General features: G+C 40.3%; 1 protein-coding gene across 1 annotated transcript; it reads right to left on the reverse strand.

Annotated features, from left to right (window-relative positions):
* Positions 1-418: 418 nt before the first annotated feature.
* Positions 419-7,786, reverse strand: ihha (Indian hedgehog signaling molecule a). Its single transcript, XM_084422338.1, has 3 exons — positions 6,268-7,786; positions 4,356-4,617; positions 419-1,543 (listed from the first exon to the last, which is right to left on the reverse strand). Exons 1-3 carry the CDS (start codon positions 6,565-6,567, stop codon positions 864-866), a joined length of 1,242 nt encoding a protein of 413 aa, XP_084278464.1. The 5' UTR covers positions 6,568-7,786; the 3' UTR covers positions 419-863.
* Between the last annotated feature and the right edge of the window lie 8,182 nt (positions 7,787-15,968).

A 15,968-nucleotide genomic window follows, 5' to 3' on the forward strand; every position in this document is an offset into this window, starting at 1 on the left:
AATACAGTAAGTTGTATGGGAAATACAATGAGTATTACTGCATAAAGCACACATAAGGACTACATAAACTGGCATAAACTCTTATAACATTGCTACACATTGCACAGAGTAAACTCTTAATTTCTTTGAATGAAGCCTTCATAAAAGTACTCAAAACCCTTATGTATGCTAGATGGAGAAATACAGTGTACAATGTGACCATTAAATACTTGATTAAGTTGGGAAAGACACCTCTACCTTTACAGTGCGAAACATGTAACTGACCATATGAATGAATGCAAAACTGTAATTATGCACCTGAAAGTATTTTCCTGATGTTTTAAAGGCCTAGTTTTAACCCAATTGTAAAGTGGGTGTGTTTGTGTGTACCTTCCAGCCTCGTTTCTTTTCTAACACAACTTCCTCCTCCGTCTCAAACCTTATCAGCCCGCGTTGGTCTGATCTGATCGCCTGTGGTTGAGTCACTGCATACCTGAGTACAGAAAATTCATCTATAGTTTCCTCACTTCAATGGCTACAACTATGTGTTTAGTGAATGTGTATGTGAGTATAAGAGAGAAAGAGACTGAATAAGAGATTCTGAGTAGATGTGTGTGCGTCTTGGTATATTCGTGATAATGTTCCAGTGTAGGCAGTATAGTAAACCCATTGAAAAGTGTTAAATATGGGTTTTTAAGATCAATTTTGTCACGTCCATGTCCGCTTCCTCAAATGAGGGTCGACCCACAGAATAGCTGCGTCCTTCTAGTTTGTCCAGGTTTCTAGTCTATTCAGGGTCATAAATGATTGAGTTCTTCACTTCTTTCTCTTTTAGATCCTTCCAAAAACTTCATCTAGTGACATTCTCATTCCTCGTGCTTGTTTCATCTATCATTGTCCATCATGCTCCAAGGATGGAAGTGTGTTGGATCCAGCACATGAGTCCCAACCCAGTGCAGCAGTGAGGAATACCAGTGTATCCCCACAGCCTGATGTCCAACTGGCCCTCCCCAGTTATAAAGTACCCTGAGTGGACCAAAAGCCCAGTGAGCCAGCCAGTGCTGGTCCACGGCCGCGTAGCAGGAGGAGACGACACTATTGACCACCACCGTGCCATGGCGGGTGAGCGGAGCGAAAACGCCCTTGTCCTCCTGTATTTGGATCCTAGTGACCCGGGACAGGTGTCCCTGCTGTCCTGCTCCTCGTGTGGACACCACACACTGACCCGGCAGCACGTCACTAGCAAATACAGATTTCAGCTCTGCACTCACTGCAGGCCCTGAGCAGTTCCCTTCCGATACAAACAGGAGATGGGCCGCCGTCAAGCTCAGTTTAGCACCCGAGTCCGTCTCGATGGTGTAGAACTGCTTCTCTGCGGAAGGATCGCGGTCCAGGAAGGCGATGACTTCGCTGTAGATGAGCATCCCACTGCCGTCGCTTTCTGATGAAGCGAGTACTTTCTCTCCAGGCTGTAAGCGGTCCATGGTCTTCACGCTTCCGTCCTCGACGGTGACAAGAGCCGATGCGGGAAAACAACCGCCGGTTTTAGCAGCCACAGAGTTCTCTGAAAAGCACATAGAGAGAATATAATGGTTGAAATGAGCGATAAAATTGCGTTTTTCTCTAGTGCGACTCATTGACGGCATATATGCACAGTAGCCTAAGACAATTCCAAAGGTCATGTGTTTATTAAAGATTGAGTTTGGGTTGTTTAAATGGCACAATGCCTTCTTCAGATTAATCTTCAATCTTTAAAACACACACACCCAAGCACAAACACATTCCCGCTCTCATTGTAAACCCATAAAAATCCAATTAAACTGAATGTTGCAGTGGCAAAATAACCTGGCGTGTGCAAGCAAACATTTCAATCGCCATCCTTCAAGCTAATTCGTTTTTGCTTTTCGCACGACTCCGGTCAGTGGGTAAAAATGCAATAAAAGCTAATAAATAACCATCTCGGCTCTCTATGACTCCTGTCCGAAACAAGTGACTGGGGTCTGGAGCTACGCAATGCACTAGCCTACAAAAACCAGAATGAGTCTCAAGTCTCCGTGGAGTCCTACACAAATATTTGGGAAAGGTAAGTACCAAGGCCAGGTGATAAGACAGGCTGAGATAAGAGATCTGAGAAAGGGGACAACAGAGTTGCCGTCTGGAAAACAAAGGAGTTGGTTAATCATCTCACAGCCCTTTGGCAGCCAGGCCAACATCTTAGGGCATATTCTTTATCTTTCTTATATACACACACATACATATTTTCCCTTATGCACTTCATATATATATGAGAAGAGTTCAGATGCAAAAGCCTCTAAGTGCCATCTGAAATTTTCTTCTAGAATTATCATTTTTATCAAGCTCGTATATAAGTTCAGTAATTTCACTTAAATGACAATTAATAGGTCATTTTCATTGCCATTTAAGTGAAATTACTGAACTTAAATATACTAGCTTGATAAAAAATGATCATATATATATATATAAGTGCATAAAGTAACTTGTATGTGTATATGTATGCAAATGAACATATGGTTTTGTTTATCTTTGAGCTTTGCTTCATTTTGCTTTATGTAAGAATGTGATTTTTCAGGCACTTACTTCAGTGTAAACATAAGAAAGAACTGTACATGAAGTATATGAAATATATGATGCATCTTTTCTGGTAAACTGCATATTTCTTATGTTTATATTGAGGTCAGTGCCTGAAATCTGACAGTAACTGTCGAAGAAGCCAGTTGAAGAACACACCTATAGGACTTTGATAAACCATAAGCAGACAAAAGGTCTTGTTTGTGTTTGCATGCTCTATCAGACAGATAACAGAAGTGCCTCACAAATGTCCACACACAGGTCCCATTCCTCTCTAGCAGTGTTGAAATACTCTACAGACAAAAAAAAAAAAAAAAAACCTGACATTTTAAGCCATAAATCTGGGTAATAGCCAGACCCAAAATTAATCTACAGAATTTACATTCTGTGGAATTTCGTAAAAAAATATCACATAAATGAAAAACAAGTTAAAAAGAAACGAAGTACAGTAATAAATATCATGAGGGAAGAGAATTATTGCTGTTTTTTTTTTGTGTGTGTGTGTTGTATTGTGTGCAATATTGTATGTGTAAGTGTTGTAAGGATGAGTGTTGAATGAAAATGTACTTTCTTAGATTCTAAACTGGAAACAGATTATTTCAACCCATCTTCAATTAGAGCAAAAAAGCCTGATCTGCTGCGCAAAAGGTATTTTTTACCATCCACAAAAAATAACAAAATGATAATGATAATTCAAAAGAGAAAACTGCAAGAAGAGACAATAAAATACTGAATGGGTGCACTTTTACTTTCCCGGTTGTCTGGCCAATAATTTGGTCTCTGGTGACTCAGGTAGAGGCAGGTGTTTAAGGTTTAATGATGTGGTCTGTTACCTGTACCTTCATCCCAGGTCTACCACTTATCTTACCCAAGTTAATGAGAACTGACCAACTTAACCACAAAAGGACACACCTGATTTAACTGCACACTGAACGCTTATGAACCTTTCAGTCAGGAGTCTCTTTATAGTTCAAACACCATGAATTATACTTGAACATAGTTCAAACTGTCTGAAAATGTCTTTCTTTTTTTCTTTTTTTTATCCATATTCCAAGTTTAACCTATTAGATGCGTGTAGATATTGCTTATTAATGAAAACTCAAGTTAAATGAAGTCCACGGCTGAATGTGAAATCATATTATTCTACACTCTTGAAAATTAAGGTTCCAAAAGGGGGATTTCACAGCAATGCCATAGAGGTATGGCAAAATGAAGTATTTTCGGTTCCCCAAAGAACCTTTCAGATATTTTTTTCTTCTATAAAAGAACCCTTTTCCTATATAAAGGGACTTTTGTGCATTGGAAAGTTTCCATGGATGTTAAAGGAACAATTCACTTCAAAATGAAAATTCTGTCATCATTTACTTTCAAACCTGTATGAATGTCTTTCTTCTGCTGAACACAAAATCAGATATTTTGAAGAATGTCGGTAATCAAACAGTTGATGGACCCCATTGACTTCCATAGTATTTGTTTCCTATTATGGAACTCAATGGGGTCCATCAACTGTCTGGTTACCGACATTCTTCAAAATATCCTCGTTTGTGTTCAGCAGAAGAAAGAAATTCATACAGGTTTGGAACAACTTGAGGGGGGAGTAAATGATGACAGAATTTTCATTTTTAAGTGAACTATTCCTTATGGAATTCTTCATGGAACCATCAATGCCAATAAAGAACTGAGTGTATTATATAGTACATTGGATTTACATATTATTTTACATATGGTTAAGTGGCATATAGTTGTAATGTAAATAAACAGAGTGATTTCCATAGTCTCAGCCCTACCTGACTTGACGCTGCAGTGGATGTGAGCTTTGGAACCATAGTTGACCCAATCAAACCCGGCCTCCACCGCTAGCCGTGCCAACATGCCATATTTACTACGGTCGCGATCTGAGGTGGTGATATCGACAGCTCTTCCTTCATAATGCAGTGACTCTTCATAGTGATTGCCGTCTTCATCCCAACCCTCGGTCACCCTGAGCTTCACCCCGGGCCACATGTTCATCACAGAGATAGCCAGAGAGTTCAGCTTATCTTTACAACGCTGTGAACGCAACAAGGAAAGAGGTTTAGACCTGGGTTACACAAGTGGAAGATGATGGCGTGGAGTTTTGCAAGAAATACGCAAACAAGACAAGTTATAACTCCAAAGGGCAAAACAGACTGAATGACAAAAAAAAAAAACACATCACAGGGCAAAGACAAAAGAGTAAAAACAGAACACATTATTCAGAGCTCTGCAAATGATACTGTAAATGGTCATGGATCACCTTTTAAGCAAGGTGAAGGATATAACACCTCAAATATTATGTGAAATAAATCAACAGGCTTATCTTTAAATCGTATTTACATAAAGACGCATTTGATCCTTTTTAAGTAACTTTTTAGATATTATCATGAGTATATGTTTACGCTGTTTTGTGTCTTCCATGCAGAACTTTATTCTTTCCAGCAATTAATAGGTTTGCTTTCCTAAATAAATGAGCATTTGTGCATATATATGAACTAATTTCTGTAGTCCTACTTTTTCCACATTAACACGTCAGACAATATGCCTCAGTTTTTGTTTTTAACCCAGGCACCTCTCTTTTATGCCTGAAGAATTTGTTTTCAAAAGCGCCCACGCAAAGCATTACATAATGACAAATTATTGAATCACGAGGAGAAGAACTGAGTGATGCTTCAAACCACAAATATATACTGACTTATTTTTACCAGACCACAGGTATTTTTCAGCGACCAAGGTACAAAATGTGTCCAAAATGTTGAGTGATTCACTTTTACTTATTTAACCAAGCCACATTCACCACCCTTTATAATACACAAGACAAATTTGCTTTTAACAGCAAATTCAAATTTCAGCATGGAAACAAGTGTCCATTGCCAAAGCACAGATATACTGTAACTATAACCACAATTTCAGGCAATATCTGTTCCATGATTTGGAGAGGAAATAAGAGTCATAAGTTCAAATCCATGAGTCATTTATGATTTATTTATAAATTGCTTAAATAAACCACACACTAAATGGAAAGTTGACTTATTTTGTCTAATAAGTCCATTTATTTTTAATTTTCGTTTTAGAGTGAGTTAACATAATAAGTACGTTGATTCTAATTAAGTGATGGTGTTAGATGATTGATTGACGCTGGAAAAGTATGACATCAAACATTATTTCTTTATCGTTTGCATGCAAAACCAGCCTTGTTATTTAGAGCCCTTGCGCAAAAGCGAAGAGCACATGACCATATCAACAACTTTTTTGACAGTTCCAAGATTTTCCTTGGATGGGAAAACTTGCATGCTTCAAGGAGAATCTTCGTAAGTTCAACAAAGAACTGTTTATTCTTTAGTCGTATAGTAAATACTCTATTTTCTGCTCTAAAGAAAACAATATGCTAAGAATCTGCAATACCATCATTAAGCAAATCAAGCCGTTTGTTTTAAAAGCATACGATTCTTTTCTGAACCCGAGAACCATCAAAGAAGCGATTCTAAGAGACAAACCGCTGTCAGCAATCAATTCCTCTGAAAGCTGTGAAGATCGATAAGAGCGCGTCGGTGGGACTGAGCAAAGGGCACACCGCTAAACAACAGGTTTAAAGTGCTTGCAATCGAATCAAAACCATTGTGTGTGTTTCTAATGGGCAGATAATTGAATTCATTCCAGTTGCATTATCCAAGTGTCGCTCACCTGCGTCATGAGTCGATCCGCACCTGTGTTCTCCTCATCTTTGAAGATGATGTCGGGGTTGTAGTTCGGTGTGAGATCTTTAAAGCGCTCCGAGATCCTGGTGATTTTGCCATCGTGTCTCCCGCTGGCTCCCAGTGTCTTTTCGGCTACATTTGGAATAAACTGCTTATAATTAAGGGGTGTCAGTTTCTTTGGAGGCCGCCTTTTCCCATGTCCCCTCCCCGGCCCACAGCCCTCGTTAACAGGTGCGAAAATCAGGGCGCAGCCGACGAGGAGCCCAAACACCACGAGGAGACGCATTCCACCCCAACCCGCCGGGCACTCCGACACGGAGTGGTACGGTGGCACAGCTCGCCGTTCAATGAGAAACTACCCCCCGCAAGATCCTTATTCCCCCCCACAGGGTAAAATATGGGGAGGACAAAACCTCTACTTCTTTATCACCCTTATCCTCGCCATCGTCCGTGCGTAAAAGTCGCTTTGCGCAGAGGCTGTCATGGAGAGACGCCGGAGAAAAGATCCAGTGATACCAAGTGTTAAGTGCCCATCGAATGCGAAACGTTGGTCTCTCGAGAAAATCACCGAAATGAGAGTGAGCAGGCAAGTCCATTTATTTATCTAACAGATTCTAGGAGAGAGATACAGGGCGACTCCGACGCACACTGGGAGAGCTGTCAGAGAGACTGCTGCGGCTGCTGTCTTTGAATGAGCACGTCCTTTGGCGCACGTCAAGTGATCTGAGTTGCCCGGCGCACTGAGACCGCACCCTGCCAGTTTTTTGCCCCTCTCTATCCTTGCCTGCCACTCCTCCCTATGGGTCACATTGGGTGCGTCGTATACCCACCGGCTCCCTTTAACACTTCACAGCGCCTGGCTGGGCAAACACAAGTCTCGGGGAAGAACTGTGGACTCAGACTCTCCCATTCATAGATCCACAAATAGAGAACGAGCCTGGCTGCTCCTCAAACAAACGGGAGCAACTGTTGCCCTCCCTTACCTGATACGCTTGAGGAAACACAGTAGACTAACCTGGCGCACTCGTCTGAATGATTTATCATTCATTGATCAGAACAGATCCGTTTGTTTAAACCGTTCAGTTTTGGTGACAGGTGTAACGATGTTGCTTATGAGTCAAAGTGGATTTTTATTTTATTTTTTCTGATCGATTAAGTTATTCTAAATTAGATCAATTAAAAGTCGAAGTGGTGCTTGAAATAATATGGTCTAGACTGTAAATAAGAAAAAATGCTGACATTCATTTAAATAAATAGTTTGGCAATGACAGTGACTTAAACATAAGCCACAAATCAGTTGTGTTTTAAAATTATTATTAATATTTATTTGTACAACCAGATAAAAGGCAATGTGGTGTAACAAACTGATGGAAGCCATTTTGTTATCATATGACCCCTTTAGCCCCTCATGATGTCAGATCATTAAAAAATAATTATATTTTACTTATTAAATGTAAGAACTCTCCATATGTATGACTTAATTTGTGATATTTATATGTGTGTGTGTATATTTACCATCACAATAAAAAAATAAGGGTATTTTCATAGTTTTTACTCAACTCTAAAAGGGTAACTAATCATTAAATAAAAATTTGTATATATACACACACACACACACACACACACACACACACACACACATATATATATATATATATATATATATATATATACACACACACACACACACACACACACACACACACACTTAAAAAATATGTGTGAGCCTGACCTGGACAGAAAGAACATACTTTAAACTGGATTTTTAAAAGATTTCTCATTTGTTTCATCTTTGGCATCCTTTTTTACCCTGACCCTCATGTGAATAAATAATAGCCAAGACAAGCATTTTGAAAATTCATTTGAGCTGGAAAAAAAATCCATGTTTTTATGTTGTTTCATATTACACAGTCTCCAGGTTCCATGCACATCAGTTGCCCAATGGTTCTTATTTGTAGCAGATATTATGATACAGAGCTCCAGTGTGTGCTGGCCTGTGCTGAGGTAATGGGTAGTGGTGGGACCTGCATGAGGGGTTCACTGTTCAAATTGAAGATGAAGCTGGTAAAGTCAGTAGCATATAGCTTGGAAGACGGTTACACAGGAGCAGCTCTATTCAACTGCACTGAGAGAAGACGCTCCACTTATACAAGTGATGACTGTGTGGATATAGCCAGCGGTCAGCACCTTAAGAACAGATATATCCACGACACTCAAACTCTGTTCAATTTCTCTTTAAATGAGGCAAAGGAAACAGACCCAAGTCTTCCAAATTAGCTCTGCAAATATTTGCCGGAAAGGGGCTAGTGGTTTTGTGCCCATTTCAAAAGCAAATTGAACAGACGTGGTGTTTGGTGTTGATTTATTTTTTAATTATTTATGTCTGTAAATATCAAGGTATTTTAGGTTTGGGTTTTGGAGTGTCCTCATTTGGAACAGGGAGTTAAAGAGAGTAATTGAGAGGGTGAGGAAAACACTACTGTCACTCTTTCAATCAAACTAACTGACACCTTGACCACTTGGTACAGGTCAGTGTGAAACCATGTGGCCATCTTACCCATCCCTCATTCCCACCATCATGGCCTAGTATACGTTCCTCTAACTATTCATTCAATAGTTTGTTCTTTCCCTTCTTCCTTCATTTTCTCTCCTCCTCTATTCCTTTCCTGCCAGTCGTTTTAAAGCCTTTAATGGTTATTTATGTCAAACTCTACCTGTTTTCTACCTTAACTGGACCAAGAAACATGCTTGATGGATGGCCAGTCCATCACAGAGCTAACACACATTAACACACACATCTTTTTGGATTGTGGGGGAAACAGGAGTATCTGGAGGAAACCCATGCCAACATGGGGAGAACATGCAAATTCCACACAGAAAAGCCTCCTGGAGTCCCAGGCTGTGTGCAACAGTGTGACCCGCTGAGTCACCCGGCTACCCTGTAACGGATTAATCTAAATATATATTCTTAATATGAAATAATCACTTCAGTTACAGTCACTAAAGTATTGAATAACTTTTGCAAAACTCTTCCCTAAACTAGGTAACATAGTTCCACTATCTCACCTTTCACAGATAGATGGTTTTATCTACTGATGCACAAGTCCTCGTGAGATCCAGGTACGCTTAAGCAGTACCAGCATGCATAAATGGAATGCAATGGATGAACTTGTTTTCAAATTTTTGCATCTTGACTCTGGAGATCACAGAGACACAATTACAGAGCGTGTGGATCCCACGGAGCGTGTCCTCTTCCCTTTGATGGACGTAAATAAAGACATGGCTCCTAGCAGGCCTGCTTATTGAACTTGGCTGTTGACAATGCCTCAGAAGTGGTCAGATCCAGTCAGAAATCCCTTCTGCCCTCAAGAAAAGAGCCCACGTCCTTAAAGGCAGCACATCAACGGCTGTTCCCCGTCAACCGGGCGATGGCAGTGGTTCAGACGCCAGCCCAGGCTCTTTTAGCAAGAGTCCATTGATGTAGCAGAGTTATTAATTTGTCCTGTGAAATAAGAGGACACCAGGGCCAAAACAGAGGGAGATGGGTGCCTTTCAAATAATGCCAGCCAGGGAGCCTTTCATCTGCTGTCAGTGGGGTGAGTGAACTGGGTCTGCTGGGTTCTCACATGGGCACCAGGGCTACCCACGGAACTAACCAACAAAGGGTGTGCAGGAGGGACAGGGAGAGCGAATGCTGAAGGGGAGGAGGAGAAAGAGAGAGAGAGAGAGAAAGAACATGGGCAACTTGGTGTTTCTCCACTATTAACTGGTAAACAACTCTGTTTTTAGTTGTTTTCGTCCTTCGGAATGGCGTTCTTGTGGATTGTGGTGGGATTCGGTGTTCTGTGAGCCGCTCTTTCACTCCCCTCAAGGTAATGGCAGCTTTTTTTCCCTCACCACTTCCTGCTGTCCATAACAACTTCAGGGGAAAGAGGGACAGCGCCCTCGAACTGCATGATAAACCTCATAGGGTCTTAACAGCCTCCATACTCCACTCATTCTTCCTTCGGTGGAAGCTGAAGGCGATTTCCCATGTAATCACTCCCAGACTTGTTTTTTTGCAAAACTTGTACCTTTAGGGGTAAAACAGCTTGTCACTTGGGCGTTACACTTAAAGGGACAACTTTGTACCTTATCTATACCTAAAACAGGGGTATCCAATCCTGCTGGAAGGGCAATATCCTGCAGAGTTTAGGTCCAATCCTAATAAAACACCTGAACCAACTAGTGAAGGTCTTCAGGAATTATAGAAACTTACAGTCAGTTGTGTTGGGGCAGACTGAGCTAAACTCTGCAGGAAAATGACTGGGCATCCCTGCCATAAAAGGTGCATAGTACCTTAAAGTGGTAATATGTGCACTTACTAACATACTAACATGTACCTTTTAGGGTTAAACAAGGTTCAAAGATGTCCATTTGAGGGTACTGCCCTAGTGACAAGCTGTTGTACCCCTGAAGGGACATTTTTTTGCACATTTCTTGTAGCATAAGATGTGCTGACTGTGTGTTCACACTGAAAAACGCCAATATTGAGACAAAGGTACACTAGATGACACGGTGTGGAGTTTATGTGCACAGTGCAGTACATCATTTGGGACACAAATTCGGTTAAAGGCACCTGAATCCCAACTTCACTGAGCACTCATGACGACTGAAGACTCTGGAGGCCTCTGTTTTGATTGGACCAGAGACAGGAGATGTCACAGAATTCTTTCATGCATGCAAGGAGCTGTGCAGCGTCAATGTCCGATTACTCCATTCCTCCACATGCAGTGAAGCACGAGGAGTGGTTGGGGCAGTCACAGCTGGAGCAAGCAGGGAAAAAATAATACCAGAGATGTATAAAAGCAGAGGCTAAAAGCAGACTGAGCTAAGCCGCCTGCTAAAAAAACAAAGCACTGCCCAGGGGACAGGCACAGGGTCGGGCAGTGTGGACCGGACTCGCCACAGCCGCGTCTCCGCACGTTAGTGCTCCTGCCAAATGGCTGTAATTGAGGCTTAAAGTCAAGAGCCCTGAATAACTCAATGCATCAATAGCAGCCTGTGGGACCTCCCCCCTCTATGTTTCTCTTTACCTTCATAACCGACCTGAAACTGCTTTCTTCTTTTTTTCTATGGTTGAGCTTACACCTCACTCACCTCCATGGCTGTGATGACCTTTACTCTTGGCTAAATATATTGTAAGATGATGAGATGAAAGGTGGGTTTCAGTGTTTCTGTTTCTAGAATAACCTCCGTTGAAGCTTTCTTTCAACTGTGGGATTAAATCATTTTTGTTATCAACTGATGCAGCACGTTTTTAAATCTGATTCAAATGTATTGCTTGTCAACCAGAATTCAGGTAAAGATCCTAAAAGAACTCAGAAAAGTCAAATCTGATAACAATAAATACTGATAACGATAAAGATGGCAATAATGTGAGGATGATGTCCAGTTCTGTGTGTGTAAGTGATGGCTGTGGAGGAATCCATGCTAATGGCAGCGTTTAAAATGAAGTATGGCACATGCTGCACATTTCTGCCTGTTTATTGGTCCTATTGGGTTCTTCTCTCAGGCTTCAGAGGCCTAGGCTGCTTTTTTTCCTGCACGCATGCCACAGCTGTGGTCACTGTGGTGATGTTTCACTGCTCAGAATGGATTCACCAGCTCAAAAACGTTCTTATTATATTTATATTTTACTATACCGCTATTGCCCTTGCCAGCTGTGTACTGGCTAACAGCCTGTTTCCTTTAAATAGGCTGTGACAATATGATTAAACAGCTAAAATGAAGGTAAACATCAACATTCAGTGCCCAGTATTGACATAGAGCCTAACCTTGATTTTAGGCCTCAATTTTTGCTGAGAGGCAAGACGAGGAAAAAGGCAAGAACGCAAATGAGTGAAATATTAAGTTTGATATTATGACAGAAGCTGTCAAGCTTGTTTATTTGTTGCCATACCTGCCATGGTCAATGTTTTTGTGCTTGAAAGAGATCAGATCTTCATGAAACTCGTGGATCTATTGAAAATATGCGAGACGCATCCCTTGCTTTGTTCTGAAAGGTGGTGCTACAATCGCAGGGCGAGAAGGAACAAATTTAAGAATGATGATAAGTGAGGGAGATGACAGAAAGGTGAGAGGGAGAGCATTGCGCAATAACGCGAGGGGGGAACAGCGAGGAAAAGACAGAACAGATCCTGCGTGTCCATGTTGTATGGGTTTGTCTCGTGATCTTCTGTGGGATGCCGCTGTCACCCCGGCTGTGGCGAGCTGCTGCGGTGCTGCTGCAAGCTTCAAAGACTGCAGGCCTGCCCGCAGCCCTAATTAGAGGGTGCTTGCTCGGAGATGGGGACAAGCTAGCGGAAAGTGTGCGCAAGTGCACACACTATACGCTTCAGCAGCAGCAGGCTGACATGGATGAAGGGAGGGATAGCATCCTACTGTCATCTATCCCACAGTAGTCTCTCTCTCCCGGTCGATCTGTTTGTGTCTGTCTCTGTCAATCCACGGCCCAGGCCTGGAAGGAAACCGTTAGTACTGTAGATGTAGCCCATCTGGAACGGTAGCTAGGATGTCTGGGCCTCCTGACTGTATATTTCTTTAGGCCCCTAACCTTTTTTAAGGCAAGTTTAGACAAAGATGTGGTCTGGTGGACGGTGCACGTGCTCCAACACATGGCGCTTATATGAGGTCAAATCCTGCTTGAGCAATTTTCAGATTCTATCAATATTACAATATTACAAAACTATACGTTTCTCACGATTTCCTCTCATTTTAATTATTTTCTCCATATCTGAACACCTCCCACTGTTTTATTTAGCTTACACAAATTTTGAGCAAATACTGTACATTTCTGTCATTTCTTTCTCATCATATTGAGAGCCACAAACACATAGGGTAGATTGAAGGACTGTTCATTTCAAATCACTCTGAGACCTGAAACATTTACACTCTTAGTGAATTATTGAGACGCCAGGACACACTTTATTAAAGGGTTCATCCAAAAATGAAAATCCTGTCATTAATTACTCACTCCAAAACCTGTAAGACTTTCGTTCATCTTCAGAACACAAATGAAGATCTTTTTAATGAAATCTGAGAGGTAGTAAAGACATCATTAAAGTAATCCATGTGTGACTCCAGTGGTTTAACCTCAATTTTATGAACCAAAGTGAGTGCTTTGTTTGTGCAAAAAACGTAATTTACCACTTTATTAACAAAATATGAATCTCCAACGCCCATTCAAGCACCACGATGCATGCGTGTTGTGTTGAGTGTTGACGCGAGAGCAGACGCTGTTGCGTGAATTTACTTTTTTTGGTTAACTATCCCTTTAATCAATGTAACACATCGGGAATGCAAAAAGCTCAAATCAATGTTTGTAATTTTATAAGTGTAATATGTGATTTTATGTAAATTAAGCAAAATATATAAACATCTAAAAGTCATATTTTGTCCTAATATTTAATATAAGATATTGGTCAGAAGGGACAGTGTGAGCAAGTAGGAAATAAAAAGTTGAGTAATTTGTTATCCTAAAGGATCCTGCTGGAAATATTGTGGCATACTTGGATCTGTGGGCCCCTAGAATCATTCCCACCTTTCACCCCATTAGCAATGGCCCTCAGCCTACTGCTACAGGATATAGTCAGTTTGTGGTTAAATCTACCTCAGTTTAATGATTTAGTGGACACCAGAGGATTACTGCAACATCCTTTCATCATTCCTTAAAATACTGTCATTCCACAACTCTGTCTCAGTGGCCCTCTTTAGTAAGCCATTAGCACATGCTGTGACGATGAATCAGTTCATTATCACGGCCGCATCTCCGCCTGGACTGTTAAAAGCCGTTTATGATCAGCACAGCAACATAGTGGTCCTTTTTTTGCTAATTTTATCCTCTTCCCTGTCTGTCTTCAGGTCCCCTCACATTCCCTGTCTCAGCTATATACAGAGGGAGACCCACAGGCCTGCAGTATAGCTAATCTGACCACAGGTAAACACTGTCTTACCACAGACATGCTCACTTAGCGCTATAATGGACAAAAATACCACACTGCAATGAATGCACACTCACACATCAGTGTACACACATACACCTTAAAGCAGACTGACTGTTTGTTGCTCTCAGAGAGAGCTTATATCATTCAGGGTTTTCCAAGAAACACCACAACTTGATTCATGACACATTTTCTGTCCTCATGGTTTGTGTATATATCCTGTGCCTTACAGTAAATTTTCCCATAGGAATTTGTCTGAGGCAAAATTTGAAAGGTGAGAAAGGGACAAAGAGAGGATTTACACAAACACAAAATTAGATGAGTGATAGAGATGGGGACGGTCAGGATATTTGCAGCCAGCTAATATTTGCGCACATATGTGATTTATTGTTATTTCTTTATTATGTTGTTTAGCAATAATCAGTTAGCATGTGCTGCAATTATATATTTGAAATGACTTACTTTCTTCTGTGGAACAAAAAAGAAGGATCACTACTATTAAAATACTTTTATATAAAAATAAAAGATTACTGTCTAACTTTCTATTCAGCAAAGAATAAAAAAATAAAAAATAAACAGTTTCCAGAAAAATATTAAGCAGCACAACATTTATAATAATAAGAAATGTTTCTTGAGCATCAAATCAGCATATTAGAATGATTTCTGAAGGATCATGTGACACTGAAGAGAGTAATGATGCTGAAAATTCAACTTTGCCATCACAGGAATAAATTACATTTTAAAATATCAGAATAAAACAAGGTTATTTTGAATTGTAATATTTCATAATATTAACTTTTTTACTGTATTTTTTTATTAAATAAATTCAGCCTTAGTAAGCATTAGAGAACCCAAATTGTTTAACAGTATGAATTTTTAAGAATGTTTCTGTTTTTGTCAATAATGATGAATATCAATGGTGTCCAAAACAACATTGGGTCACACTGACTTTCGTTGTACGGACAACATTTTTAAAAGTTCTCTTATTTGTAGTCCACAGAAGAAAGTTTTTGTAAGGAAATGAGGGGTGAATTTTTGGGGTGAATTATCCCTTTAAATTGATACAAGGAAAGACAAAAATCATTATGCAAATAAAGAAGACCATGCTGTAATTACCCAGCTAACAATTTTTGGTTCCCATAACGTTAGTTTTTGGTACCCAGAACATTTTCAGAATGTTAGTTTATGGTTCCCAGAACGTTATTTTTTATGGTAACCACCCAGCAACGTTCTGGGAACGTTATTTTATTGTTACATAAAAATAAAACCAAAAAAGAACGTTCCCCTAACGTAAGTATTTGGTTCCCAAAAAAATAACCAAAAAATAACATTAGGGGAACGTTCTGTGTTAACTGGGTAAAAGAAATAGATTGCATAACCGAGTGAATTAAAAACAGCCAATCTAATGAACAAGCCAAGATGTAATATTAATTGTTCTATCGGACTAAAAGGAGTGGAAAAATCCACTTATATTTTTGGATATCTATAAATGATCAAACTTTTATTTCCGCATATAGATCTGGGTGGGGGTGTTCTTTGCAGACTCACAATTGAAAGTCGAATTCACAATAGGAAGGAAAGTGGAGGGGACTCATTGAACAAACTTCATGTTCACAAAAAGATTAAAATCTGAAGGAAGTAATAATGGCAACTCCCATGCAGCCGCTGGAACTTGGTACTCTTGTGCTAGCGTGTGCTAACAGTC

This window comes from Rutilus rutilus (genome assembly GCF_951802725.1).
Source record: "Rutilus rutilus genome assembly, chromosome: 10".
NCBI lineage: Eukaryota > Metazoa > Chordata > Actinopteri > Cypriniformes > Leuciscidae > Rutilus > Rutilus rutilus.

Excerpts from the sequence above, each read along its gene's own strand:
- ihha (XM_084422338.1), bottom strand. The coding sequence starts at position 6,567 with ATGCGTCTCCTCGTGGTGTTTGGGCTCCTCGTCGGCTGCGCCCTGATT. Across the intron at positions 4,618-6,267 it reads CGGATCGACTCATGACGCAG|CGTTGTAAAGATAAGCTGAA; the intron begins GTGAGCGACACT and ends TTGCGTTCACAG. Across the intron at positions 1,544-4,355 it reads CCACTGCAGCGTCAAGTCAG|AGAACTCTGTGGCTGCTAAA; the intron begins GTAGGGCTGAGA and ends TGTGCTTTTCAG.